The sequence below is a fragment of the Cordyceps militaris genome (assembly GCF_000225605.1).
Source record: "Cordyceps militaris CM01 unplaced genomic scaffold CCM_S00005, whole genome shotgun sequence".
Taxonomy (NCBI): domain Eukaryota; kingdom Fungi; phylum Ascomycota; class Sordariomycetes; order Hypocreales; family Cordycipitaceae; genus Cordyceps; species Cordyceps militaris.
This window is the reverse complement of record NW_006271973.1, coordinates 801,548-826,224: the sequence shown is the minus strand read 5'-3', so window position 1 is coordinate 826,224 and position 24,677 is coordinate 801,548. Positions and strand designations below refer to the sequence as shown.

At 52.6% G+C, this 24,677-nt stretch overlaps 9 protein-coding genes across 9 annotated transcripts; 4 read left to right on the top strand and 5 right to left on the bottom strand.

The window, feature by feature from the left end:
• Window positions 1-265: 265 nt before the first annotated feature.
• Window positions 266-2,083, top strand: CCM_06638 (uncharacterized protein; the record flags this gene model as incomplete). The annotated part of the gene is made up of 4 exons (XM_006671779.1): window positions 266-299; window positions 834-875; window positions 1,331-1,417; window positions 1,968-2,083. The coding sequence occupies 4 exons, from the start codon at window positions 266-268 to the stop codon at window positions 2,081-2,083; spliced, it is 279 nt and encodes a 92-aa protein (XP_006671842.1).
• Window positions 2,084-3,760: 1,677 nt separating this feature from the next.
• CCM_06637 (uncharacterized protein) lies at window positions 3,761-5,292 on the top strand (the record flags this gene model as incomplete). Its single annotated transcript, XM_006671778.1, has 3 exons — window positions 3,761-3,842; window positions 4,270-5,022; window positions 5,075-5,292. 3 exons carry the CDS (start codon window positions 3,761-3,763, stop codon window positions 5,290-5,292), a joined length of 1,053 nt encoding a protein of 350 aa, XP_006671841.1.
• A 476-nt stretch (window positions 5,293-5,768) lies between these two features.
• Window positions 5,769-6,645, bottom strand: CCM_06636 (uncharacterized protein; the record flags this gene model as incomplete). Its single annotated transcript, XM_006671777.1, has 4 exons — window positions 5,769-5,914; window positions 5,961-6,288; window positions 6,311-6,332; window positions 6,356-6,645. The coding sequence occupies 4 exons, from the start codon at window positions 6,643-6,645 to the stop codon at window positions 5,769-5,771; spliced, it is 786 nt and encodes a 261-aa protein (XP_006671840.1).
• Window positions 6,646-7,120: 475 nt separating this feature from the next.
• CCM_06635 (nuclear pore complex protein Nup107, putative) lies at window positions 7,121-9,966 on the bottom strand (the record flags this gene model as incomplete). Its single annotated transcript, XM_006671776.1, has 3 exons — window positions 7,121-7,613; window positions 7,666-7,933; window positions 7,983-9,966. 3 exons carry the CDS (start codon window positions 9,964-9,966, stop codon window positions 7,121-7,123), a joined length of 2,745 nt encoding a protein of 914 aa, XP_006671839.1.
• A 1,131-nt stretch (window positions 9,967-11,097) lies between these two features.
• On the bottom strand, window positions 11,098-11,490 carry CCM_06634 (mature-T-cell-proliferation protein; the record flags this gene model as incomplete). The annotated part of the gene is made up of 4 exons (XM_006671775.1): window positions 11,098-11,256; window positions 11,295-11,330; window positions 11,388-11,435; window positions 11,488-11,490. 4 exons carry the CDS (start codon window positions 11,488-11,490, stop codon window positions 11,098-11,100), a joined length of 246 nt encoding a protein of 81 aa, XP_006671838.1.
• An 812-nt stretch (window positions 11,491-12,302) lies between these two features.
• On the top strand, window positions 12,303-12,716 carry CCM_06633 (ubiquitin-like modifier SUMO, putative; the record flags this gene model as incomplete). Its single annotated transcript, XM_006671774.1, has 2 exons — window positions 12,303-12,530; window positions 12,651-12,716. 2 exons carry the CDS (start codon window positions 12,303-12,305, stop codon window positions 12,714-12,716), a joined length of 294 nt encoding a protein of 97 aa, XP_006671837.1.
• Window positions 12,717-13,394: 678 nt separating this feature from the next.
• CCM_06632 (LIM domain-containing protein) lies at window positions 13,395-16,840 on the bottom strand (the record flags this gene model as incomplete). Its single annotated transcript, XM_006671773.1, has 6 exons — window positions 13,395-15,868; window positions 15,962-16,135; window positions 16,358-16,446; window positions 16,499-16,613; window positions 16,679-16,713; window positions 16,791-16,840. The coding sequence occupies 6 exons, from the start codon at window positions 16,838-16,840 to the stop codon at window positions 13,395-13,397; spliced, it is 2,937 nt and encodes a 978-aa protein (XP_006671836.1).
• A 413-nt stretch (window positions 16,841-17,253) lies between these two features.
• On the top strand, window positions 17,254-20,046 carry CCM_06631 (dynamin-2; the record flags this gene model as incomplete). The annotated part of the gene is made up of 5 exons (XM_006671772.1): window positions 17,254-17,303; window positions 17,457-17,577; window positions 17,647-18,033; window positions 18,091-19,641; window positions 19,735-20,046. 5 exons carry the CDS (start codon window positions 17,254-17,256, stop codon window positions 20,044-20,046), a joined length of 2,421 nt encoding a protein of 806 aa, XP_006671835.1.
• Window positions 20,047-20,721: 675 nt separating this feature from the next.
• Window positions 20,722-23,383, bottom strand: CCM_06630 (C6 transcription factor, putative; the record flags this gene model as incomplete). Its single annotated transcript, XM_006671771.1, has 2 exons — window positions 20,722-20,832; window positions 20,891-23,383. 2 exons carry the CDS (start codon window positions 23,381-23,383, stop codon window positions 20,722-20,724), a joined length of 2,604 nt encoding a protein of 867 aa, XP_006671834.1.
• Between the last annotated feature and the right edge of the window lie 1,294 nt (window positions 23,384-24,677).

Genomic DNA, 24,677 nt, shown 5'->3' with positions numbered 1-24,677 from the left:
TTCTTTTCTTCTTCTTTTTTTCCCAATTTTGCCCGTCTAATTTTTTTTACCGGGGACATCGGCCCTGTTCTTGCGCATGGACCCCGAAAATACGGAGCCGCAGATACCGCACCATGTATCGAGATATCAATATTTCTGTTGCATGCAAGCCTCCCATAGATAACGACAAAGGAAAATTTTCTCGACTGGATTTCTGCGTACAAGTGAAAAAGAGATGCGTGAGACTACGCCGATTGGAATTGGAGAAGATACAGTGACAACCACCATGTGCGGCCCTTCTCCGGCCATTCTCCGCCTGCGTGTGTCTCAAGCGCCGTAGATCCGGCGCAAGGCCCTTTTGGTGCACCAGAATCAAGTTTAGGCCCAAACAAATTGTGCTTCCAAGACTGAATCAATTGTGGTACAGATTACTCTAGCTGCTTTCTATTACCAATTTATCAGCCAAGTCTATGAGTTTTATCAACATGGCCACATTTATACCGCGATGCCCAGAGAGCGGACCGCACCAAACTAATAACTCTTGGATGTAACTCTTTGGATGCAACCCTACCCTCATCTCGCGTCAGGCACTGAGAGACACTTTTCTTGGCTCAGACAAGTAACTACCGTCTTTCTTGCCATTACGAGAGCTCCTAATAACTAAAACTTAGCACGCGTTTGTCTCCCCACACCACCACCATCACGGTACCGTCGGCAGGGCATGTAACTATCTACGTACGCTGGCGTTTGCTTACTCCCAAGTTCAAGCTGCATCTTCCGATGTGGCACTGTCGACTGTTTCACTGTTTCGGAACTTTTCGTGCACACCGCGTTGTCACCTTCTCCTTATGCAGTCGAGATGGCGCTCGACATTGCCTTTGACCGTCGCGACCGAGGTAAGTCCCAGATGACGACTGCGCATTGCTTCTCCAAGTCTCTCCCTTTTTTTTACTTTGACACCAACAAAATCTCGATTCTATCTAGCGTAATAAACGTTGGCTGAGTGCCGGGCCTCCTTTTCCCGACTCCTATTCGACAATTTGCTTTTGTTAGGCTCGAGATCGGCGCGAACCTATACTTTGAGAATTTATCCACGTCACGAGTGCCGGCTCCCCTTCCGTCGACTCCGCTCATTCAAGACAGAGTAAAAATTCACACCTTGACATATTTTGTTTCCGAAACAATAATAGCTTGTCTCAGTACAATTAGTACCATTGCGCCAATTCGGGGAAAGAAAAGCGTAAAAGGTTCCATTCCCAATCATCACCTCTTGGCCGGACAACATGCACTGCCCTCGGCCGCATTCCTGTCACAGCGCGCGGGCAAAGGTGAACACAACTCTTGAGACAAGACAGCAGCAAGACCTTTTTCACGCCTGCCACTCGCCCGTTGCCGGAGAATTGCATGACCTTGCAATTCTTGTCCACCTCGGGATCTAGTTAGACCGCCTCTTGTCCCTCTCTTATTCCCTATACTTTCAGGTACATAATCGCCGTCTTGTAGATTAGCGGTCTCCTCTCCGCACCTAGTTACGCGCATCCAACTAGGTAATGAAAGACGCAAGAAGCAGAGGTACATTAGAATAATGTGTATTCACTCTTGCCCGTGTGCTTTTTTAGCTGCGTTGTCCAGTTACGCCGACTTCCCTTTCAATGTAGCTCATCTGCATACCGCAGATGAACCCCCGTATGCATGAAGCTGTACCCTTGGTATCTGGAGATCATATCATTGGAGGTTCAAGCTATAACGTTTTTCGTTGTCCTTGGTGCTAATGCCTTTAGTAGTCTTATTTGCCATCTCTAATAATGATATTACCGTATGATGATACCATGAAGGCAGCTAGTGCTTTGCAGCCTATAACTAGCCTTTTACTACTGAAAGTCAATTCGTACGAGGTCTCGGCCCAATGTAACGCTCACGAAATGCAGTCGCCATTTTGTATCATGACATTGAAATCGAGGTCAGGAAACAAACTGATGCTTGTACAGGGCTGGCCTCCATCCGCTCGGTGACATCTCATGATATTGCCGGTGCTACATACACGCTTGGCGATACAAATAGAACTGTGAACGATATTGATAACATCGGCCATTCCCTTACTTGACTAATGAAATCTACTCTACTTGTCAAGGCCAGGTACACAACCACCTACTCGGAACCTAGGGTTACATGCATTTGTTGGTCTGTTCACCGCCAGGGTCGCGAAGAGGGCCGGTCGTGGTACAGATACGTAATTAAACTCAGTGTTTCATATTGCAACTTGTCTTTAGGTTTTAGTTATGGTTGCATTGATATCAACCACAAAGCAAAACTCCAATGGAATAGCTGATGGTTTTGATATCGGGGATGGCAACGGGGGATGGTGGCATGAACAGCAGGATGCTCCGCTCTTTCCTTGCCATTATTTGGTCTGCAGGACTGGTCAAAGTCTTGCACGCCAATTTCATCACTGCACTGTTTGGCATCGTGAAGCCCCAGATCAAAAAGTTGCACCGCGGGCAAGGCAAGCGTCATGAAAGTTGTGGTGCGTGGCCATTGTTCAGTACGTAATGAGCCGCAATGGCGTCCCGAATTCGTCAATTCCTGACAACTTCGCCGTCGGCTAAAGCTGGGGTAATGGGCGAAAGGCGGCGCCTCTTTGGGGCATGCAGGGCAACAAGGCTCGGTTAACAAAGGGACGAGAATAGAATGGGACAAGCAAAATCTGTGGAGTGGGGACTAGTGACTAGGCAAGTCGATGGCCACAACGATATTGTATTCTTGTCACGGGGCGATTGTCAGTGGTTTGTGCAACGATTTAACTTGTTGGGCGGACTCGGTCAAACGAGGGCTCCTTGGCGCATGTCGTTGGTATAGCCCTTGTCTGAGTCGTCAAGTCGTCCGGCCCGAATTGGTTTTGCTGCTGGGCTCGATCTGGGGGCCGCATGGGGATATTCGCGGCGGTATTGAGGGGTGCTTGATTGGTCGTGGCCATCAAGCCTCGAGCCTGGTTGCCTGGACTGGACAGGCCGGGTGCTGCGGCCCAGCGACTGAAAAAGGAGCAACGTATGGAGAGCCCACGCGGGGTTTGTGAGCTGAGACAAAAGAAATGGTCCTAGCTTTGTTTGTCTCGGTAAGTGGGTTTTCGAACCGAAACGGACAATAATTTGATGACTACCTAGTTAGATGATTTTCCATTATTCGTTGTACGCTGTCCGCTGGCGACCCAAGTGTCCGATAATCGAGGTGGACAACGATGCTCAACCGATTCCGCTGGTGTGGGGTGGAGTATCAGTACGTTGTGGACGGTGGCGGGAGCAGCGTTTGGTGTAAATTATTAATATTAATAGCAGGGCCGCGAGGTATCGTGGGGGTTATACTAGTCAAGGATGGTGAAGGAGGTTGTGATGGAGTATCCAGGAGGAATATTTGTGGTTGTGCTAGTCTGCTGCAGTGCAAACAGACGTGCAGATAGCCGTTCTTTCTTACCTGGCAGCTGGCAGCTGGCACTTGACAGCTGGTGCCGGCAGCCCACCTTGTTCGACAGTCGCGACTTCAACGGCCCTCGATCTGCTGCTCGGCTTCATACTGCATCGCCAATACTTGGCACTCGTATATCTACTCACACACAGCTCCGTCCTTTCCTGTGAATGCATCATCACGCCACTCTGCCTCGGCAGTTTCTTCGAATCCCTTCAACCAACACGCACATTGTCTTGTCAAACGCTTGGCCCGTATCCGACCCTCCCCAATCACATCATCCCGTCGAACGCCTCCCCCTCTCGTAATCTCTCCACCACCCATGGGAGCCTCCGCGCGCCGCCGATCCGTCCTGTCAGCCCTTAATTTGGCAGCCGAGCACTTCCCGCCGCGAACCTTCTCCAGCAAGAGGCACTGTTGATACATACCAGCCTACGGCGCACTCCGTCCCACCACCGCTGCCGCTGCAACGCCTTCACTTCGCTTCGCTATTATTGCTTTTGCGGCCGCTCTACAAATTACACACCCGCGCGCTCCTTCTGTCTCCCTTCCTTTCGGGCCGCTGTGCTTGTGGAACCGTCACCCTGCTGTGCCCTCTAACCAAAAGTTCCCCGCGGTTCAGCATCACGCAGTACTCCTGAATTTATGCGCACCTCGCACACTCTCTTTAGCCAAGCACTACCCGAGTACAACCCTGGCCGCATACGACTACTCCTTCTCCTACCGCGAATCCTATTTTTACTCAATCTGACCCTGAACCCTGCGCCCGTCGTTGCTCACCCCCCACGAGCCTGGAGCTCCTCACCCCCCGCCATCCCGCAGCGGTTGCAGTTGTCGTGGTCATGGATCCGGCGTCGGTCGCTCCTCGGTCTGATGCCGCCGAGTCGTGTCATGCACCGGCCATCGCTACCGCTCACTTGGCACGCTTTGAGTTCAGTGATGAGGGAACAAAGGTTCTCATGGTCGAGTGGCAGCCCGAAACAGAGCTCCCGGAAGTTCTCAACGTCGACTCCACCACTGCCCCGGCGCCGCATCCCGACTACAGGCCCGTGAACTCTAATTTTGAGCAGCCACGCGATGCCCCGGGCCCCGACACACATGCCGGCTGGGAGGTGTCATGGCCGGGTAAGTCTACTTTGCTGCCTGCACGCGACGCAGATCAAGACGGCAGCAAGCGTCGGGTGTACTTTCTCTTGCCCGAGGATGTTCCTGTGCCGCCAACTGTCACCATCGCTCGCCGCGGCCAGTCCAGCTTGGTGCTGAAGCCACTGCCTGCCATATTTCCGCCGGGCTTTGATGCCGAGTCTGGCTCACGCGGTGTGCTTCACACACTGTGGGCAAAGAAGCGTCTGCGCGAGTTGGATAGTGAAATGGACGCCGAGATGATGACCAACTCCGAGAGCATCGGGCTTCAGATGGCCTATGCCGAAAAGCAATGGATCATCGAGACTTTTTTGACGAAGCCAACCCCAATCATGACCCTACCTCTCTCACCTATATCTCCCATCACTGGCCGACTCGGCGACAAACTCAAAGGATTGCGCTTAGCAACATCACCAGGCGACTTACTACCCAGTTCAACGGGTAAGCCAATTCTACATATATTGATGAACGCTACTCAACTAACACCTAGCAGCCAACACGTTTATGGGATCGACTGCTCCCTCGCTCACTCTTTCCCCTGACGGGAATGATATTGCTGTTCCTTCCTTTCCCCTATCACTCAATGCGGCTGCCCGAGGCGACTTTACTACCCCCAAAAGCCACCAGGGAGATACGGAAGACGACCTGTTTGCCTTGCCCATCAGCCCGCGCAGTCCAGATATGAAGAGAAGCCCCTTTGGTGTTTTCTAGTCTTGCCAGCAAAAAGAGCGACAACGGCGATATGCCACAGTAACGGCTCAACACATAATGATGATGAACAGCGTTGTTTTTCCCCAGCTCTCCACGTCTGTGACAGAGCTTCTACATCGCGCCTATCTCTTTGCTTTGGATAACGGAGCACGCGTCTCTCGCTCGCGAGGATGAAAGAAACGTTTGATAGATACGGTGTATGGTGTAGGCCACGCGTGAACGAGAATTCGACGATGGGTGGAAGCAGGAAAATACGAGGTGTGGACCGAGAACAAAGGTGTAAAGTTGTTGTAGTGATTCCCTGGGTATTGAATATAAGAACATAGATGCCGCTGTCATAATATGTACACACATTTGAGCGGTTACTAGCATGTCTTGCCGCCCGTTGCAAAGTATAGGTCATGCCATTTCCGCGTTAGCATTCGCTCTTCCCACTCCTCGTATCCTCGACAGGACGACGCCGCCATCTACCAAACTCATCGCCATCCTCCCACCCGTCCCTCATCCCACCTCTCCTTTCTCTCCTGCCTCTGATAATACAGCACCTTGGCCTCTCTATACCCCTTGACCCACTCTGCCACCTCCCTCTCCGTCAACAGCTCCGCGCCACCACTCCCGCTGTCTCCACGCCCTCCATCCAAGAAGCTGTCCTCCATGGCCTGGCACACCTGCGCCTGCTCCTGGACCCCGTGCGCGAGCGCCTGGTACAGCGCGGCCGGCGAGAACGGCGCCAGCGCGTGGTCCATATCCGACTGCCGCTGGCGCCACTGCCGCTCCAGCGCGTGCGTCGACAGCAGCTGCGCCTGCGTCGCCGACCGCGCGCCCGCCAGGCGCGCGCCCTGCACGCTCAGACTCGTCGCGAGCGCGGCGTTGGACGACAGCGCCGAGCACAGCGCCGCGTGGGAGGCGGTCAGCGAGGGGTGCGCGGCGGCCGGCGCGTGCGTGAGCGCTTGCAGCAGGCTGGGGCTGGCGAGCAGCGCGGCCAGGTCTTGAATTCTGCGGGGGGGGGTGGCCTCACGGTCAGTCTTGTCCAGAGGGGTCTGGAGGGTGGAAAGTCACGCACGATTTGTCTTGGAGCGTCTCTGGCAGCCAGCCTTCCCCAGGGTCGGGCATCGGCTGCGGCACATCCAGCTGCGGCGGCACGGCCCCGTCTGCGTCTGCCGTCTGCGTCTGCTGCAGCTGCGACGGCTCGTGCGCGGCGTACCCGGCGTACCCCGGATACTGCTGCGGCGGAGGCGGCGGCGGCACGGAGCCGCTCGTGCTGGGCGTCGCCATGCGGCTCGCCTCGTGGCTGTCTGGCTTGGGCGGCGGCGCGGGCGGCGTGGCGCCCTGATCCGGGTGGTATCCGGACATGTCTGTGCGTGGCTGTGCTCTTGGAAGCTTGGTGGATGCGGTATATTGGTGAGTTTGGTGAAGAAGAAATGGCGGCTTGTACAGTGATGAATGTTGGCATGTAGAGGTGAAGTTGAGGCCGGACGTTGGAAGGTCGGCGTGGCGGCGGTCTTGGCGCGCGTGGGGCTGCCGGGCCAAAGTGACGTTGTACGACGACAGGCATTTATCACAGAGAATGTGAGGATTGCTACACACTGACTACCACCGCCAAACTAGAAAGCATTTTCATTTATTCAGCATATCTATATGTGAAGGGACAACCCATACAGATTAAAAAAAATACATGAGCCCACAGAGCCTTTTTTGGCATTGTGCAAGAAATTTCATATCCAGTATCCTTTTGTACATTCTCGACCCAGGCATGTCCTCTGTTTTTCCCGTTGCCCTCCGTAATGAACCATGTCAATAGAAGCGCGCAAGCTCAGCGAGGACTAAGCTACGACTTGACCGACCAAATGTCCCGCGACCACCCCATCTCCCGCAGTTTCTTGCTGCCGACGCTGGTGGTCCGCTTCTCGCTCGTGGCAACGGCCAGCGCTTTGCTGCACGCCGCCAGCGCCTCGACCAGCTCCGTCATGCGCTTCGTCGCCGAAAAGACCGACGTCAGGTCGGAACTGCGCTCGGCTACCACCGTCGCCAGCTCCATGCTCTCCAGCAGGTTGTCGCGGGAGAGGCCTGTACCCGCAAAGTGCAGCGCGCTGACGTAGGCAAGAATCGTTTCGGGGAGATACTCGCGGCGGATTTTCCTCAGTTCCTCGTCGCCTTCTGTTGAATCGTCAGTCCACATAGTTACCCCCTCCAACAAGGTAGAGTTCTCACCTGCGATGCTAGCAACGAGCCAGCCCTTCAAAAGTGGTTGCATGTTTTCTTTCGCCGCTTTAATGCCATCGCCAACACCACCCCAGAATTTGCGGTTTGTGGTAGGCATCCTGCAAAAATGTTAGAAAGCGGCATCGTGCTTTTGTACACGAGTTGACGTACTCTGCTGAGAGAATGACCAACGATGCTATCGTCTCCAGGCTGTCTAGCGCTACAACAATAGCCTCTAGGTCGCGAAAGTTGCGGGCATCGGACATGACCTGCTCTGGCTTCTCGTCAATAATGCTGCTTCTTTCCAGCTGGTCCTCCCAGAATCGGATATCGTCAATATGCGGCGCCTCCGACTCGTCCTGTTCCATTATCCGGCGGACCATGTCGCCAAACGGGACGCGCTTCATAAGCTCTCTCGCAGCGTTGAGATGCATGTGTGCTGTCAATGTTAGCGAAGCTGTTTGAGGCACACGAATTGGGCGCCTTACTCAGGAAATATTTATAGGCTTTCGTGCCCATGGAAAAGACCTTGGGCCACTTCTCGTGAACGAGGGCCAACCATTCGATGGACCGGATGAGGTGCTCGTCCTTGATATCGATGGCGTCCTCTTCTTCGCCAAAGAAATCGGGCTTAATCGCGCGCCCTTGGCGTAGTGTCGGGCGGCTCGGGTCAACAATTCTAAAGTGAATCTCAGGTGGCGGCCGGTGTACCAGCTCGGCGTCGATGGTGAGTTCATAATACATGAGATTGGCTTGCTCCTCGACAAATTGTAGAACGTCGATACCAGCCTTCTTGACGAGCTTGAGCTGTATTAGGCGCTGGTTGTGCTCGTCCTCGTGAATAAGACTCTTTGAGAGCATTTTGTAGGATCGAGGGGCTTCCACAATGGAGCAGTAAAGAGGGATAAGCTCTTGCAGGCTAGCCCGACGCAGATACTCAGCGTAAGCTCCGATAATGCACTCTTGCGTGAAGCGCCAATTTTGCGGCTGTTTCTCTGTTTGCAGATGATCCTCGGCATCTTGTTGCTCAAGAAGGAATTGAAGGATATAGACATGTGTGACAATTCGAAGACCATCATTCTGCTCCAGAGGAAAGTATTTATGCTCGGCGAGCTCATCGCCAACCATGGCTGCTGCAAAACTTCTCGTGGGGTTGCTCAGCTCAATCAGCAGACCCTGCTCGAACAAGTGGTGAGCCGTATCGTTCGCGATGAAGGATGCCTGGAGGGCCTTGATGGGCTGCTGGGCCTCGTCCTTGATGGCAGGCTTTAATTCCAGTAACCTCATCAGTCTCTTCTCGACCGCTTCATTTCCGTGGAACTGCAAGGCATCAAACACCGAGAAGGACTGTGTTAGGTTGGAGGCCATATCTGGCGGGCACTTGCCGAGAATGAAGTTGTCCAACTGGGTTCGTAGCAACGCATTGTAGTGCGCAAAAAGATAGTCGTCCCATTTCTTGGCCACACTTTCGACACTGCTGATGTCACCGGAGAGAATGCCGTAGACGGCACGCTCGTGCTCGTCAGAACCACGGTTGCGGGCGAGGGCATAGCACATGCGACGCCACAGCGCTAGAGATTCCGGGGCTGCGTCAACTTTCTCCGGTTTCGCATCCCAGGTGAAGAGAACGGCAGACATGGAGATAGCTCGCCACATTTCTGTCCGTTCCTGGCACCAATCACGGATCTCCTCCAAGGCGCTTCCTCGTCGTAGGTGTTCGAAGCAGCCTAGCCAAATTGCGCGTTCAAAGTACTCGTCCTGGGGTTCCAACTTTCGGTCTTGGCGAGTCACAGCATCGGGGTCAAGATTTGTGACGAGAGGCGCGCCATCCGAGTTTAGGTGCGATTCAGCGATGCTGGGTGTTTGGCGTTCGAGAAGGTGCGGCCAGCCAGTCATGCTCTTCCGCAGCTTGATCTTGGATCGAGTGTGTAGCCAGCCATGGGCGATGACATCTCCCCGGTCGGCATTCCTTTGCAGGTCCTCTACCATGGTATCGATGTCTACGCCGCCGGCGGCATTCGTCTGCAGCCATTGCAGAACAGCATGGCGCTCTTGCGCGACTGGGTTACATCGCAAAAAGTCTTGCAACAAGTCTCCCGAGTCGTGGTTACGTTGTCCTTCATCAAAGGGGTTTGCTCTTGCGGCAGCATGTCGGAGAGGCACCAGGCGTCGAATGAGATCCCACGTCTGAACCTCTCCCTCTATGCGCTTTATCTCTTCGGCACTGAGAGCAAAGCCAGCTTCGTCGGCCTCGTCGATGTCCATGTCGGCGTCATCGTGGCTACCGCCGACGCGTTTTGGCCTGCTTTTCGCTAGTCGCCGGAGAGAATTTTCGTAGTATCGTCGTGGAAGATCAAGTAATCGTTCTTTCTTCTCTGATGGCGCGAGGTATGGTGATAGGCATTCGTCGAGCGCGTTGGCGAATTCTTCGACTTCTGACCCTGCCTCGACGGGGCCCGTGTGTCGGTCCATCTTCCTTTCCCAGTCCGTCGTTGTATATCAAAGCTGTTTCCCAATTCGCCGTACAGTAACGCGTCGTCGTTGGGCCAGCACGATGTTGCTGGTGGCCCTGGGGCCGGCTGTGCAGAGCTCGTTAAAGCTTGCTCGTTCGCGGGGACGCGGAGAAAATATCGTTGGAATGGATAAAATCGCACCTATAGGGCGCTAATTACAAGCCTTTAGTCTATTGGTCTATTGGTGATGGTGAGTCGTCGCTCGATATGCTCGCAAATGTGGTTGTTTGTTGGCGAATCGAAGCCGTCTGGAGCTTATTTGTTGCTCTATTGCAGGCAATCTTTTGGGCGCGCAGCCACTTTGGCGGTGGTGGGTCCAGCAGCTACGCGCGCAGTGGCACGAAAGGAGGCTCTTACGTTACCATTTTGGTGAAGCTACATGTTAAGCCTAATTGTATCGGCCTTTATGGTCATGATTTGTTATTTCGACTTTCGACTTTTGTCTTTCGCGCGTTTCTTTCTCTCCTCGCTGTGCTGATTGGCGTCGATCTTGCTTGGAGTCTTTTCAACAACACTGAAAGCTGATGCTATAATTTCGTAGTATAACAGTAGCCTCAACAATGCAACTTTCATACGAACGGACAACAACAGCTCAGATGCGGGCTAAAAAGGGAACTATTACGATAAGAAACACAAGACTTAATCACTGACCATGCTTTCTTGACTAAAAACACGTCATGTGCCTGCCAACAGGCGAGTATGCTCACCTCAAATCACTTCAGGGTAAGGACCCGTTACAGCAATATGCAACAAAGCGAGCACCAATGTCTACTTGGGTGCCGCAATTTTTGCACCAGCGCTGTGGGCTTTTCTCTCTTCTTCTTCACATAATGTCAAGGCATTCATCTTAGAGTCTCGGAACAGGACTTTCAATTCTTGTTCAGGTCCCATGAGGATCTCCAGCGTGCTCAATGATCGCCTAGAGGAAACCCCAGGCGCCCATCACAACGTTACCGACATTTCCTGCCGGTGGACATGCGAAGGTGTGCGTCACATACCAGAGTTTGACCTTTTTAATTCATGGTTTTGGACACGACAGAAACAAATATAATACAAATTGACTTATAGAACAACCGCAAACTACCCCTCTTCACTTCGCACCGTTTAGCTGCTTCATCTTGAGCCGGAGCAGACTGGGCTTGGGACAGCTGGGAGACGACGCGCTATCACCGTGTCGTTTGTAAAAGGACTCGCAACAGGTGTAGAGAGCCTTGATGACATCCTGGCACCTAGCCTCGTTGTAATTGTTCTTGGTCAAGCAGTCTAGATGCGTGAGCGGAAGCTCACTCCCATAGGGTCACTGTAACTACCTTGGATTGCACACTGCAAAGGTCAGCGTTTAGCTACTAGGTAGTGCGTGCGTCCAGGGAAAATACTTACTGCACGAGGATGGCACGGCGGCTTTGCCTCAACGTCGTCTTTGCCAACCTGCAATGGGTAGTTAGCCCTGACTAGCTGTCTGTTATGTAACTAGACGAACCATTATGGGTGCCGTCTGCGATAGACCAAGAAGTTGACGAAAGTCTTAATACGCAGAATATGTACCCGTCACCTGTTGATATTGGTACGAACTGATGTGGTTGCCGCTGATGAAACGGAATATAAGCCGTGGTGGATAAATAGGTACAGAAGTCATTGGACGACCTCAGAAGGCGACAAACGACGTGGTACTCCACTGCAAGTTACATGGCCTTGAAGCGAAGCACGGCTATATTGTCCTCGAACATTCAATAATTGCATTAAAATGACCGTTGGAGAGAAGTAAACTTTAGATAATTAGAGTCAGCAACAAGTGAAGTCGCCCAGCGCAAGCCTTTAACCCCAGCAATTCACGGTATCACCAAGACTCGTGCATGTCCCATATCGTCACAGCGCTAAACACCGCTGTGGCATCCAACGCGGGTGCTAGAAAAAAACCCACGCCTCACGGTGGCCCACCACTGACGTGCATATCTTCTGTGCCAGCGCATTCCCTCTTCCAGCACATTCGCCCCCCTGTTAGTCATCAGTGCAGCGGCTTGCGCCCTTTCCAGCCAATGAGACACGCGCTTCCCCACCCTACCTTCTTTGGCTGTCGTGTCTCTCGTCGCCGCCCGCCCGCCGCCGCCAAGCAGAGCCAAACGACGACGAACGCCCCAGCCCAAAGAACTTGTCCGTGACTTCTTTTTCCCGCTTTGCAACTCGTCGACTTTCCACCCTTCGCAGCTTTCTCCATAAACACCAACGCGGCCCCCGACGCATCGCGCAAACAACCCTTGATTAACACCGAAATTCAAGAAAACAACAACCTACATCATGTCTGACGATAATGGCGGTCTTCCCAGCGATGCCCCTCCTGCCGGTTCGGAGCATCTGAACATCAAGGTCACAGACAACAACAACGAGGTCTTTTTCAAGATCAAGCGCACCACAAAGCTGGAAAAGTTGATGACCGCGTTTTGTGAACGCCAGGGCAGGTCCATGACGGCGGTGCGATTCCTATTCGATGGCACGCGAGTCCAGCCTACCGACACGCCTGACAATGTACGTTTTGCCCCCCCCAGTGTTTGTCTCTGTTCTTGTTTTAGCAGTGACTTGTCTCAACTCACCAGTTGACGCACCCGAGCCCCCCAGCGTGAACCTTGACTAACTCTTCGCTCGCAGCTCGAAATGGCGGACGGCGACACGCTCGAGGTTCATCAGGAGCAGGTTGGCGGCGGTCCCTTCTAGACATGGAGGGTGATTCCCTCCTCAGCTCATCCTCTTGCACGTTTGCCTCTTTGCACGCAACGAAGACAAAAAAAACACAACCAAAAAAAATGTATGAAATGACGTTACTATAACTATGCGGCGTTTGGGAGAAACGGCCCTTGCAACCAACCTCGGACCACCATGTCTGCACTGCTTTTCTAGTCTTTTTATCGCTTCCTTTGCTTGCTTTTGTAGAAGAGCGCCCACTGGTACAAGAAAAAATCACGTGTTTCGTCACGCAAGGTTACACATGTCTTGCCCCGGCTGCGGTCCGCTGCTTGCTACTCTTGTTCTACTTTCGTTATCGCGACTCCGGAGGCCATTTGGACAACAAGATAGACAAAGTCACATCTAATACACCATGGCTTTACTTATACCAACAGCTTATGCACAAAAAACCAATTAATGAGCTCGCATTGCAATATCAACGAAACTCCACGCGCAAATAAATAACGTATGCAATCTAAAACCAAAACCAAGCGCGTAAACCAACACCCAAAGGTAACAACTCAACCATAAACAAATTGCAATCATAGTATCCATAATCAATCCAGTCAAATAACAATCGTATCAACTTATGCAAAGTACATAGTTGGAGCATCATCATATCAAGTAGCAATCCTGATCGTTCAAGAGCGGAGGCGTTCGTTCATCAAATCATCGTTTCAGCTCAATCATACGACAGCTCGTACACAGGATGCTGCCGTCATCGCGGGGAAAAACTTGCCCGTCGTCAAAACTTCCCTTGCACTCGGCGCAGCGAAAGCACTCGTCGTGCCACTCGCCGCCCAGGGCCTGAATGTACTGGCCCACGACACCCTTTTTGCAGCGCTTGCACTTGGGCGCGCGGCGCTCGGTGCGTTGCGTCTGGCACTTGATGCACCACGCGTAGCCATCCTTTTCAATGTGCGTCATGCCGTGCTCAAAGGGATCACCACATTCAGCGCAGAAAAAGTGCCCATAGTGCCAGTGCGCACCGAGGGCGACAATGTGCTCCCCGATGATTGGCGTTTCGCAGTGCTTGCAGCGCGGCGCAAACTGCTCGTGCCAGTCGAGGTGGCAGTAGAAACGTAGGCGCTCGTCGCCGTCTTCTTCCTCGGTCTCGCCGGGCACCTCGTCAATGTCCTCACCCGCTTGTCGGCGCTTAATACGCTCCAGACGTGCGTTTCGCGCCACTTCTGGCTCGGGGCTAATCTCCATGGCTTCTAAAGTAATGTTACACGAAAAACAGGTGAAGCACTGCGGATGGAAGCGCTCGGAGATGCCGGCGAGAGCGACAAATCTCCCCTCAATCGGAAACGAACACTCGTGGCACAATGTCTTGCCTCGGAACCGGGCGTCCGGGGCCGGAGACCAGTGACTGCGCTGCTTCGGGTTCAGACGTTGCTTGAGATTGCGGGACGCGGGGGAAGGAAGCGCCCTTGAATTGGCGGCCGATTTGCTGCCGCTTGCTTTGCTGGCGGCTGGTTCGTCGTCGGGTGTGACAATCACAGGGATGGTGGTAGTGGAAGCATCGTCACCACCCACAGAAATGGTCGGAATGTTGATGGTAGGCACAATGCGACCACCAGGCGTGGCCTCATCAACAGAAATGGTAGGGATATTGACTGTCGGGATAGACCTACTGCTTGGAGAGCCACGATCAGTACTTATGCTGATTGTAGGGATCTCCGCGCGTGCTTGCGGTTGGACGGGCGGTTGGACGGGCGCTGAGCCTTGGCCAGGAACAAGGATCGAAGGTACATCAACCAGCTTCCGACCCGCGAGAGACTGTGGCTGCTTCCTGTTGAATGTCGCCGTCGGGGTTGCTTGGCGGTCTGATTTGGCATCAGTGGTGTCGCCCGGAGGCTTCCAGTTAGTATCAAAGCTTACAATGGGTCGCCCCGGACGGTCGCTAACGGCAGTAGGCTCGGGGAGCCTGGGACTTCGGTCTTTTAACCGCATGCTCGTTGCCTCGCGAATATCCTGGCCGCGAACCTCAACCCCATTCTTGCGTTCCACCTGATCATCCTGTCGCGGAACAGTCCGTGTATTGGTCGTGTACAGGCCATTGTGAGATTGGCTGGGAGGGTTGTGATGGATCTCGATGCGGTTTCGAAGCTTGGCCACAGTATCCCCCGTAACAGCGGCGGGAAGACGCTGGCCCGCTGGGCTTTGCGGCACACTGCCAAGAGTCCGGCGCGGCAAAGAAGCCATGTCTGAGCTCGGCCGTTTTGTCGTGGTGCCAGGCTCTTCCCAGATCTGGTCCGCTGAGAAGGGATTATTGACCTCTCCACTGATGTTGCGGTTCCTGCTGCTCTTGCGTTTGCCGCCAGGAACGGAGCCGAGTCCAATCCCACCGTAGGTCTTGCGGCGCTGACTGCTGTGATGGGCTGAGCCCACAGTTGTCTGGCTCAGATCTAAAGACTGGCGGAGGCTGGAGCTATTGAGTTCGCTCTCGTTTGAACTGTTGCTGATAGAGCGGTATCCGGGATCACGTCGCATGCCCGTAGCAGCAATGTCGTTGCCGTATGTACCGATGCTAGCGGTGCGAGCATGAGCGTAGCTGTCTTTTCTCAGATGTGGGCGGTAGCGGTAAGGGCCATCGGGACGGGGCGCTTCACCGCCTCCGTTTTGATGCTGCCAAACCAGCTCCGCTGCTTCATCCAGGGCAGCCTGATATATGCGGCTTTCGTCGTCTGGGGTCTCACGTCCCGTGCTGTCTCGGACATTCATTTGCTCCATAGCATCGCGCAGAGAAAAAGCTTCTTCCTTTTCCATCCATCGCTGGCCTCTCTCCATGTAGGTGGCTGTAGGAACAACTTCGGACGGCTTGAGAGGACCCGCGGCGGTAGGCTTGTCGGGATAATAGTCCCGACCCCGAGCGCTCATGGTGGAATAGCGTGACGACATGCTGAAAGCGCCGACGCTCGGTGCGTGGGAAGGTACGCGATTTTGATCCGGTACACGGCTTTGATCAGGTGTTTTGCCAGGTTGGGATTGCAACGACGAAGCATCAAGGCTAAATCGGCCGGCGAGCGATCGTGAGGGTTCGATGGGATGCGAAGGTTGAGGTTGAGGACGGGCACCTCCAGGTCGCGGCGTTCGATTAGTACGCAGGTCGGCGAGGTAGTTGGCTACAATTGGGGCAACTGGTTAGCAATGCACGTCGGGAAGCCACCGCTTTTTGCTGCGGGCGTACCCATCTGGTCCTTGCTCATGTACGTAGGTGACGGAGGCGTCACCTTGCGCGGCCGCGGCTCGCGAGAAGTCCACATCGCAGCTGGTTGGGCCAAACAAAGACGTAACGAGTATAAGCTGACGGGTAAAAGGGAAACGTATGGGTAGGAGTGATTTGAACGGATGTAGATAGTTGGGCTGGGATGATCGCGAACCGCAGCGAGGTCGGGTAATAATCACTATTTTGCTGTCGCAGTGGGGTTGACTAGGCAACACGATAGGTGGTCGACTCATTCAGAGGTGCCACCTGCATGGCAACCATCTGGCTAGGTATGTATGTAACTATTGTAGGCAGCAAGTTTCATGTCTCCACGGCAGAGAAAAACGAAGAGAAAAATAAGATGAAGGAGAAATGGAAATTAATATACAGGTTATTATACAGTGCTACCATCGTAGCTCACCCTTGACGCCTTGTTCGGTTTCGCCGCCATTCGCTGACTTGGCATCCGCGAAACCCAAGTTCTTGAATTCGTCTCTCGCCATTAAATTCCTATTGTCGTCAGCAAAGCGAATGCATCGTCATTTGACTCAAGCATTCGTACCGATCCATTCTGCAGGAGAGATAAGACTTGGCCAGGTTGCGACACTCGTGCTCATTGACGCCTCGAGCCTTCTTCATACATGCTAGATATTCTGACATGACGGACTTGCATTCGCCTACAGTAGCGAAGATTAGAAGCAGTTTTGAGAAGCAAATTTCAGCCTTTGCGAGAGCTACTTACCCTCGTGATCGAGTGGGAAACTTCCACGCTGTGGTCTGTCAGGGTGAGGTTAGCTCATGGGAGTAGCGTATGGAGGAAATGCCGGCGGTATTTGATCATGGATTGAACGTACGGCCTCGGTTTCGTCGAGGGCAGCTGTCCGGGGGCGCCAAAAGTACTCATGATTTTGATATGAGAAGCTGCATGAGATGGACGGAATGAGCATCATGCTGGACAAAAAGCACCTATTAGAATTGTGGCGCCACTCTACTGTGGCTCAAAAGTGTGGCTGGTGCTCGGTATACAATAGCAGAGGCATCAACCCACTGTAAAAGTTCAAACTCAACGACTCCAGTGATACTCTACTAGCTTATTGAACCAGATAGTTACCAAGCTACATATCTACCTAGGTATTCACATGTCTCTTATCGCGAATGGCGTACCTTTTGCTCCGTGGGCATGTGTAGATTATGACCCGTGCATTTCAACGGCCCCAAACGGCATAGTGCCCCTCTATTTATGCCTTGCTTCCAGCTGGTGTGGCTTTGCCCCCGTGAGTGGGGACTTTTGCCAGGACGAACAGCGCGCGCCACACAATGCGCACTCCCGTACTCCCGTCCAGGAAGCGCAAGGGCTACGGCTACACGTGAAGCGCAGTCTACGCCAGCAGTCCTACGATTCCCGAGAGCGACGCGAACCGAAGCGCAATCCATCCTCTGTGTCTTCGCGGCCGACAGCCATCTTATGATTCAACTCTAACGCCTCTTACGACCCGTCGCATATCATTTTCCGGCCCCAGCGCCTCCGCAACAACCGCTACAATGGCAGCCCTCGGCGAGGACCTGCTCATTACTGTCAACAAATTGCAAGACCTCGTCTTCAACACCATCGGCAGCGACTCTCTCGATCTTCCACAAATTGTATGCTTTCATTGCCATGGCCAATCCTGCCAAACATTCTTCAGCTACTGACCACGCTTCAAATCATAGGTTGTCGTCGGCTCCCAATCCGCAGGTAAATCCTCTGTTCTCGAGAACATTGTCGGCCGAGATTTCCTGCCTCGAGGCAGCGGTATTGTCACCCGCCGCCCTCTTATCCTGCAACTTATCAATGTCCCCGAGGACGAGAACGCTCCCGAGCAACTAGAGGACCGCTTCCGCTCTGCCGCCACCGCGCGACGCTCCGAGTGGGCTGAATTTCACCACATCCCCAACCGACGTTTCAACGACTTTGGCGATGTCAAGCGCGAGATTGAAAACGAAACAGCTCGCGTCGCTGGTTCCAACAAGGGCATCAACAGGCAGCCCATTAACCTCAAAATCTACTCGCCTCATGTTCTCAACTTGACACTGGTTGACCTTCCTGGCCTGACCAAGGTAGGGCACTACTGGCAAGACTTTTACTCCCGGTCTAGACGCTAACCAGTATCGCAGGTTCCCATTGGCGATCAACCTACCGACATTGAGAAGCAGACTCGCAACCTGATTTCCGAATACATTGCCAAGCCCAATAGCATCATCCTTGCCGTCTCGCCCGCCAATGTCGACATTGTCAACTCCGAAGCTCTCAAGCTCGCCCGCCATGTCGATGCCCTCGGCCGCCGAACCATTGGTGTTCTCACCAAGCTTGACCTGATGGACCATGGAACAAACGCCTTGGATATTCTATCTGGACGAGTCTACCCTTTGAAACTGGGCTTCATCGGTGTTGTCAACCGCTCGCAGCAGGATATCCAGGGCAACAAGCCCATGGAAGAGGCTCTCAACGATGAGACGGACTTCTTCAAGCACCACCCTGCCTACCGCAACATTGCCACCCGATGCGGCACGCGGTTTCTCGCAAGGACTCTCAACACAACCCTCATGGGGCATATCCGCGAACGTTTGCCAGATATCAAGGCCCGCCTCAACACTCTTATGGGGCAGACTCAGCAGGAGCTCGCTAGCTACGGTGACATGCACTTTAGTGGAAAAGAACATCGCGGATCTCTCATCCTGCAGCTCATGACCCGATTCGCAACCTCGTTCATTTCCTCCATTGATGGTACCTCGACGGAAATCTCCACCAAGGAGCTCTGCGGCGGTGCCCGCATTTACTACATTTTCAACTCTGTTTTTGGCAGCTCCCTGGAATCGATTGACCCGACATCAAACCTCACCGCCCTTGATATCAGAACCGCCATTCGAAATTCTACCGGTCCCCGACCCAGCCTGTTTGTACCCGAGATGGCTTTCGATCTGTTGGTGAAGCCCCAGATCAAGCTCCTTGAGATTCCTAGCCAGCGCTGTGTTGAGCTGGTGTATGAGGAGCTTATCAAGATTTGTCACACCTGTGGCTCAACAGAGCTTTCGAGGTTCCCCCGATTACAAGCCAAGCTGATTGAGACCGTCTCCGACCTCTTGCGTGAGCGTCTGGGTCCTTCGTCCACCTACGTCGAGTCGCTCATCTCTATTCAGCGCGCCTACATAAACACTAACCACCCCAACTTCCTCGGCGCCGCGGCCGCCATGAGTAATGTCGTCAACGCCAAGCAAGAACGCGAGCGCAAGAAGTTGGTCCAAGACGAGCGTGAAAGGAGAGAGCGCAAGCGCCTCAAGGAAATCGGTACCAACGGCGACCTTGATGAGGGGGAAACTGGCGACAAAGACGCGTTCAAGCACAATAAGCACCCACGTAGCCTGTCGCCTGCTCTTCACGACGGACACAACAGCCTCGCGGCCGCCGTCAACGGCCGGCCGCATTCGCCTAACGGCCAGGGTCTCGGCGGCGCCAAGGATACGTTCCTTAACTACTTTTTCGGCAAGGAGGGCCTGTCGCCTCTCCACTCAGCCACCGGTATGCCCAACGGCCGCCAACACAGCGAGCCCAGCTTCTCCAGCAGTCTTCGTCGCGAAGAAAAGATTGTTGTTCGTCCGGCGCCAACGTTGCGCGATGACGACTACTACGACCCTACGTCGCGTAGCTACGGTCTTGCTTCCCACCTTGTAAGTCTTTCTCTTTTCCTCGCTTCGCTCACAAAGCAATAGCGAGTTCGTCCCTGGAACGAGTATTTCTTTTGCTAACGAACGTCGTCTTAGGGCGAGTCCAACGAACCCGCTCTCACCGACCGCGAGGCCATGGAGACGGAGCTGATTCGCGCGCTCATCTCGTCCTACTTTAACATTGTGCGCGAGTCCATTGCCGACCAGGTGCCCAAGGCCGTCATGCATCTGCTGGTCAACCACTGCAAGGAGGTGGTGCAGAACCGCCTCGTCAGCGAACTCTACAAGGAGACACTCTTTGAGGAGCTTCTGTACGAGGACGATGGCATCAAAAAGGAGCGCGAAAAGTGCGAGAAGCTCCTGCAGACGTACCGCGAAGCCGCCAAGATTATCGGCGAGGTGCTGTAAGCTTGTTGTGCTGTACGCCAAGGGAAAGAGGTTGAAGAGTCTGGAGAAGGCCTCCTCTTTACTTTTTGTTACAACCCATCACCGTTTGCGTGCTTTCTCGATGGAGAAGAAACATGTCTGAAGAAGATATGGAAGAGGAGACATGGTGCTCTTTGTGTAAGAAAAGAAGAAACATGGAAAGGAAGTGGAATGGTTATGAGAACGGAAAAGAGAAACGGAAAGCACAATTTGGGAAACTGCCGCTTCATCTTCATAGAGGCTGCGCGTGCGTGGTTGGCTCCTTGTCCCCCCCCCTTGCTTCTTTTATTTGTATTGTGTGTACGCTGGTCATGTACAAAGAAAATCTCTACGTCTTTTTTTCTATCTTTACTTCATCCCTGCTCTCGAATTTACATGCAACAAGAAGAAAACGAGGCTATAACATCGACTTTCTGCATCTGCGCTTGCTGTCGAAAAACCTGTCGGGCAAATATATTGAGTAGAGCGTCATGTTTCACGTGTGTGTATCTAGAAATATGAACAAGAACCAGAGACCGCCTTTTCGTAACCTCAGCCAGCAGTGCTTACACCTCGCAATGCAAAAAAGATATTCCAACATCGCCACACCAAAGATGATACACACAGAAACAAAATACAATTGTACATCCTGGCTCAACAGGCCAGGGGAAGAGACAACTACATCTTGGCGGGGTTAATACTGTGGGTTTCGTCAGGCAGCTCAGCGTAAATCTGGAAGCTCTGATCTGTACCCCAATTTGCCAGTTGTGTATAATTCTCAAATGTGTTCTGATAACTCGTCAGTTTCGTGTTTTACTGTTGGTTCGAGTCCAAGGCTGCTACTTACCCAATCAAAATTAGCGGCAAAGTCGGCGGCACCACCATCCACGCCGAGGCCGTTGCCCGCTGTTGTAAACATGCTCGGCGGCGACGTGGCACCGCCAGCGGAGTTGAGCGGGTTCAGGCCATCCATGGACATGTCCATGTTGATAGGCGGTAGGCCAAAGTCCATGCCGACAAACGGACCGGTGTCCATCGATGAAAAGGCATTGTTGCTCCCGGGGCTACTAAGGTCTCCCAGGTCTCCCAGGCCTGCCGAGGAGAGGACAGACTGAGGATCTGACGATAGTGAGTCCATGTTAAAGGTAAAGGGTGGTACTCCCATGGAGATGGAGTCGTTACGCGACTCGGGTGTGTTTTCGCTGCTGCTGACGGGGGTCTGGATCTTGTCCATCATAATATCGAGAACCTTGGATGCCTTGAACGCCTCCATAGAGGAGTCTGCCAGGCTGGACCAGATGGCGCCGGCTTGTTGCAGGGAACTGACCATCTTGGCGCGCTTGTCATTATCCCATACAAAGACGCCTTCTGCATCTTGGCTGGTGTTGGTCTGCATTGCAGTGTTGTCATAATGGAGATCCAGGATGATGAGCATGGCGGGGAGGATAAACTCTTTGGTCGCAATCGACTTGACATACCAGCTGACGGCGCGCAATTTACCGCCGGGCTGAGACTCGCGATGTAGGGTGGACAGATGACCCATAGCTTCCATGGATGCCTCAATTGCGGCGCGGCGCGAGTGAGCGTATCGCGGATTCTGTCTAGCGCGGACCATGTAGTGGCGATGGAGTAGACACATGATCTTCTGGTACAAAACATTGACGTTGAATCGAGCGACAATCAGAGTCACCGGGTCATTGGAGCCTTGCAAAGAAGCAAGCTTCAAGTGAGGTGGAAGGTCTTGCATGACCTGTCTCAGCTTGGCGTCGAATCGCAAAACTTCATCGTACGGCATTCCCTTGCCGAGATGATTCGTAGCTTGCAGAATACTCCCGAGCTCGAAACAAAGCTTTGCCTTTGCAATCATGTAAGAAATTGGAGTCGGTTCAGAAGATGGACGGGATGGCGGGAGTTCTTTAATGGTCTGGTGGAAGTCGTCGTCAAATAGATTGTTGGGTAGTTGTGCATCACAGTCTCCCTCGTTAATCATGCTAGGCAGCGAGACCTGGTGAGAAAAGACGATGTCGGACATGCGGATGAGCGCCCATGTTCGCCGGCGCATTTCTGCCTGAAATGGACTGAGCGAGGGAAACCATTTCGCGTCGCGGTGGTATCCCTGGCGAATGGCGATGCGCGCAATCATGCCGACAATGAGCCACAGGCCTAAATCGGCATCCCAACGAGACGAGTACTCGCCCAAAACATATAAGAGAAGCGTCTCTACTGTGTGGTCGACGGGTTTGGTATAATCTGCCTTGATGAGACATTGGACAGTGCGTAGGCGGTACTCATCAGCAAACGCCATACTTTTATTCCTCCACTCAGGAGGTTCGTCGCCGACTTTGTTGTAACTTAGCATCGCAAGAGAGAGAATGGAATATAATAGACCGAGCCACATGATCGGTGTCTTATTGGGGTCTTGCCAGTGGGTTCGTAATTGCACCAGGAACGTCGGCCCATGTATGACGCTAACGGCGTTATCCATTGAGTTGAAGTATCGACTGCACAGGGCCAGAACGTGCGTTTTGGGTGGTAGGGAGGTGCGAAGCTCAATCTCGGAAGCAGGTTGGGCGCCGAGCAACAGAGTAGGACCTTCACGAGCGGCTGCTGGCTTGGAGTTCTTGACGCGCTCGTAACTGGTTTCAAGCTCTTTGCGATGCAATGTAAAGTAGTTTTTGACGTCGGATATATCGGCGAGAATCGAATGCCAGTGCTCATGGCCAATGTACATTGACTTGCCCTTGTCCGCATCCACCTTGAGCATCCCAAGAGAAGCGGTCAAGCCATCATCGTCGTCGCTCTCGTCGTCGCCAGCGTTAGTTCCGTCGTCCTGTTCCATCTTGGCCGAAGCGCCGCTGTTGGTAGTTGTCTGCGAAATTGACTGGCCGCGCGCTGCTGCGACGGCTGACGCCGGATCACTGCCACCAGTGTGCATGAGAGAGAGGACCAAGTTCTCTAAGCGGTCAATGCGGTTCTGCATGTCGTCAGGGCTGAGGTCGGCTTGGCTGGCGCCCTTTTTCTGCGAGGCGGGGGCTGCGTAGGAACATGATGATGTGTCATTACCCTCACGTTTGGTACAGTTGCTGCAAGGGTGTTTTCGGTCGCATTTCCTACATGGAGTCAGTGAGGGGGGCGATATGGTCGATGAGCCGCTGGAGCTTACAATCTGCTGCAGGTTAGCATGGGACAGGACAACAAGTGGACAGGGGAGTACTTGCTTGCGTGTCCTGCAAGGATAGCAGCTGAGAGGGACTCGGTTTCGTTTTCGAACGACCTTGTACGCATCTTCTGGTGAGCGCGCGCCTGTGGAGGAGGTTGTCGAAGGCGGGGTGGGTGTCATTTTGGCGATATCGGGTACACTGGAGATGTTGTGGAGGATCGAGGGGTCGTGGCGGGGCCGATGAGAAGATGAATGACGGGCTTTATACTTGGGTCAAATACTTTGATGGAAATAGGCGAGTTTAAGTGATCATCTGTAGATTGGCTGTTCCAAACGCATTGGACCCTCGGGGATTGGATGGAAGCTGTAGCTTCAATGGCGCGCCGGCTACACGACGGAGCGCTGATTTGAATGCTTGATGGCCTACACGTAGCTGGGGCAGACTATTTCGTGTGCGTGAGAATATGGATATACTAATAATGGCGACTGGCTGAATAGTCGAGTGCTTGCGCAGAGCGAATTGTTCCAGTCGAGTTGGTGCAATCGTCGTAGAGAAGGATTGTAGCGAGGTTGTGCGCTAACCGTGGTTGGCTGGCCGGGTGGTGAGAGTTGGACAAACGGTGTTGGCGAGGGAAGTATCGCAGACAGACTCAACGCGCAGATTCAGGCCGGGAAGATGGTGTTTCGATTGGATGAGAGGGTGAGAATGTTCGCGAGGATGAAATGGTGAAAAGAAAATTGAAGGTAAAGCGTTTGATGTCAGCGGCGCCCGTTGATGAAATGGCTGGCAGAGAGGCAAGCTGTTCCAGGCGATGGAGCAGTGGAGCCAAAGTGGGCAGCCACAGCAGGTCGCGGCGGGTGTGCTGGACGGCCAAGTCTAACAGGTACCTACGCGCGCGGGGGGTGTTTTCTGACATAGGTCGGTACACAGTGTGTAATATAGTGTGTCTAGAAACGCATAGGCTTACTATATAGGTGTTTTATATACTAGAAAAAAATTATATATTAATCGTAAGATATCCCTTATTTATTATAATATATTTTATTTCTATAAGAATATATTATAATTAAAATATATAATATAGTATAGAAGTTAAGATACTTTACTTTATTAATTAATATATATAGTTTTTATAAAATATACTAATATATAGGCTATATTAAAATATATAGGATATAGGAATATAAAACTATTAGAATATATAGGTATTTAATATTATTATACTTATATATTTAATAGCTATATAGTATATAGGATATTTACTAACCTATAGTATTTACTAAACTTAATATAGTTAGTATATATTAGTATATAATAAAATAAGGTATATAAGTTTAAAGTAACTTTTCTATTATAGTTATATTTTATATTTAATCTAGTTTATTAATATAAGATATTTAAATCTAGCTTAATAATATATTAGTTTACTTAAAATAGGAAACCTAACTTCTTAGAGTCTAGCTAATACTAGGC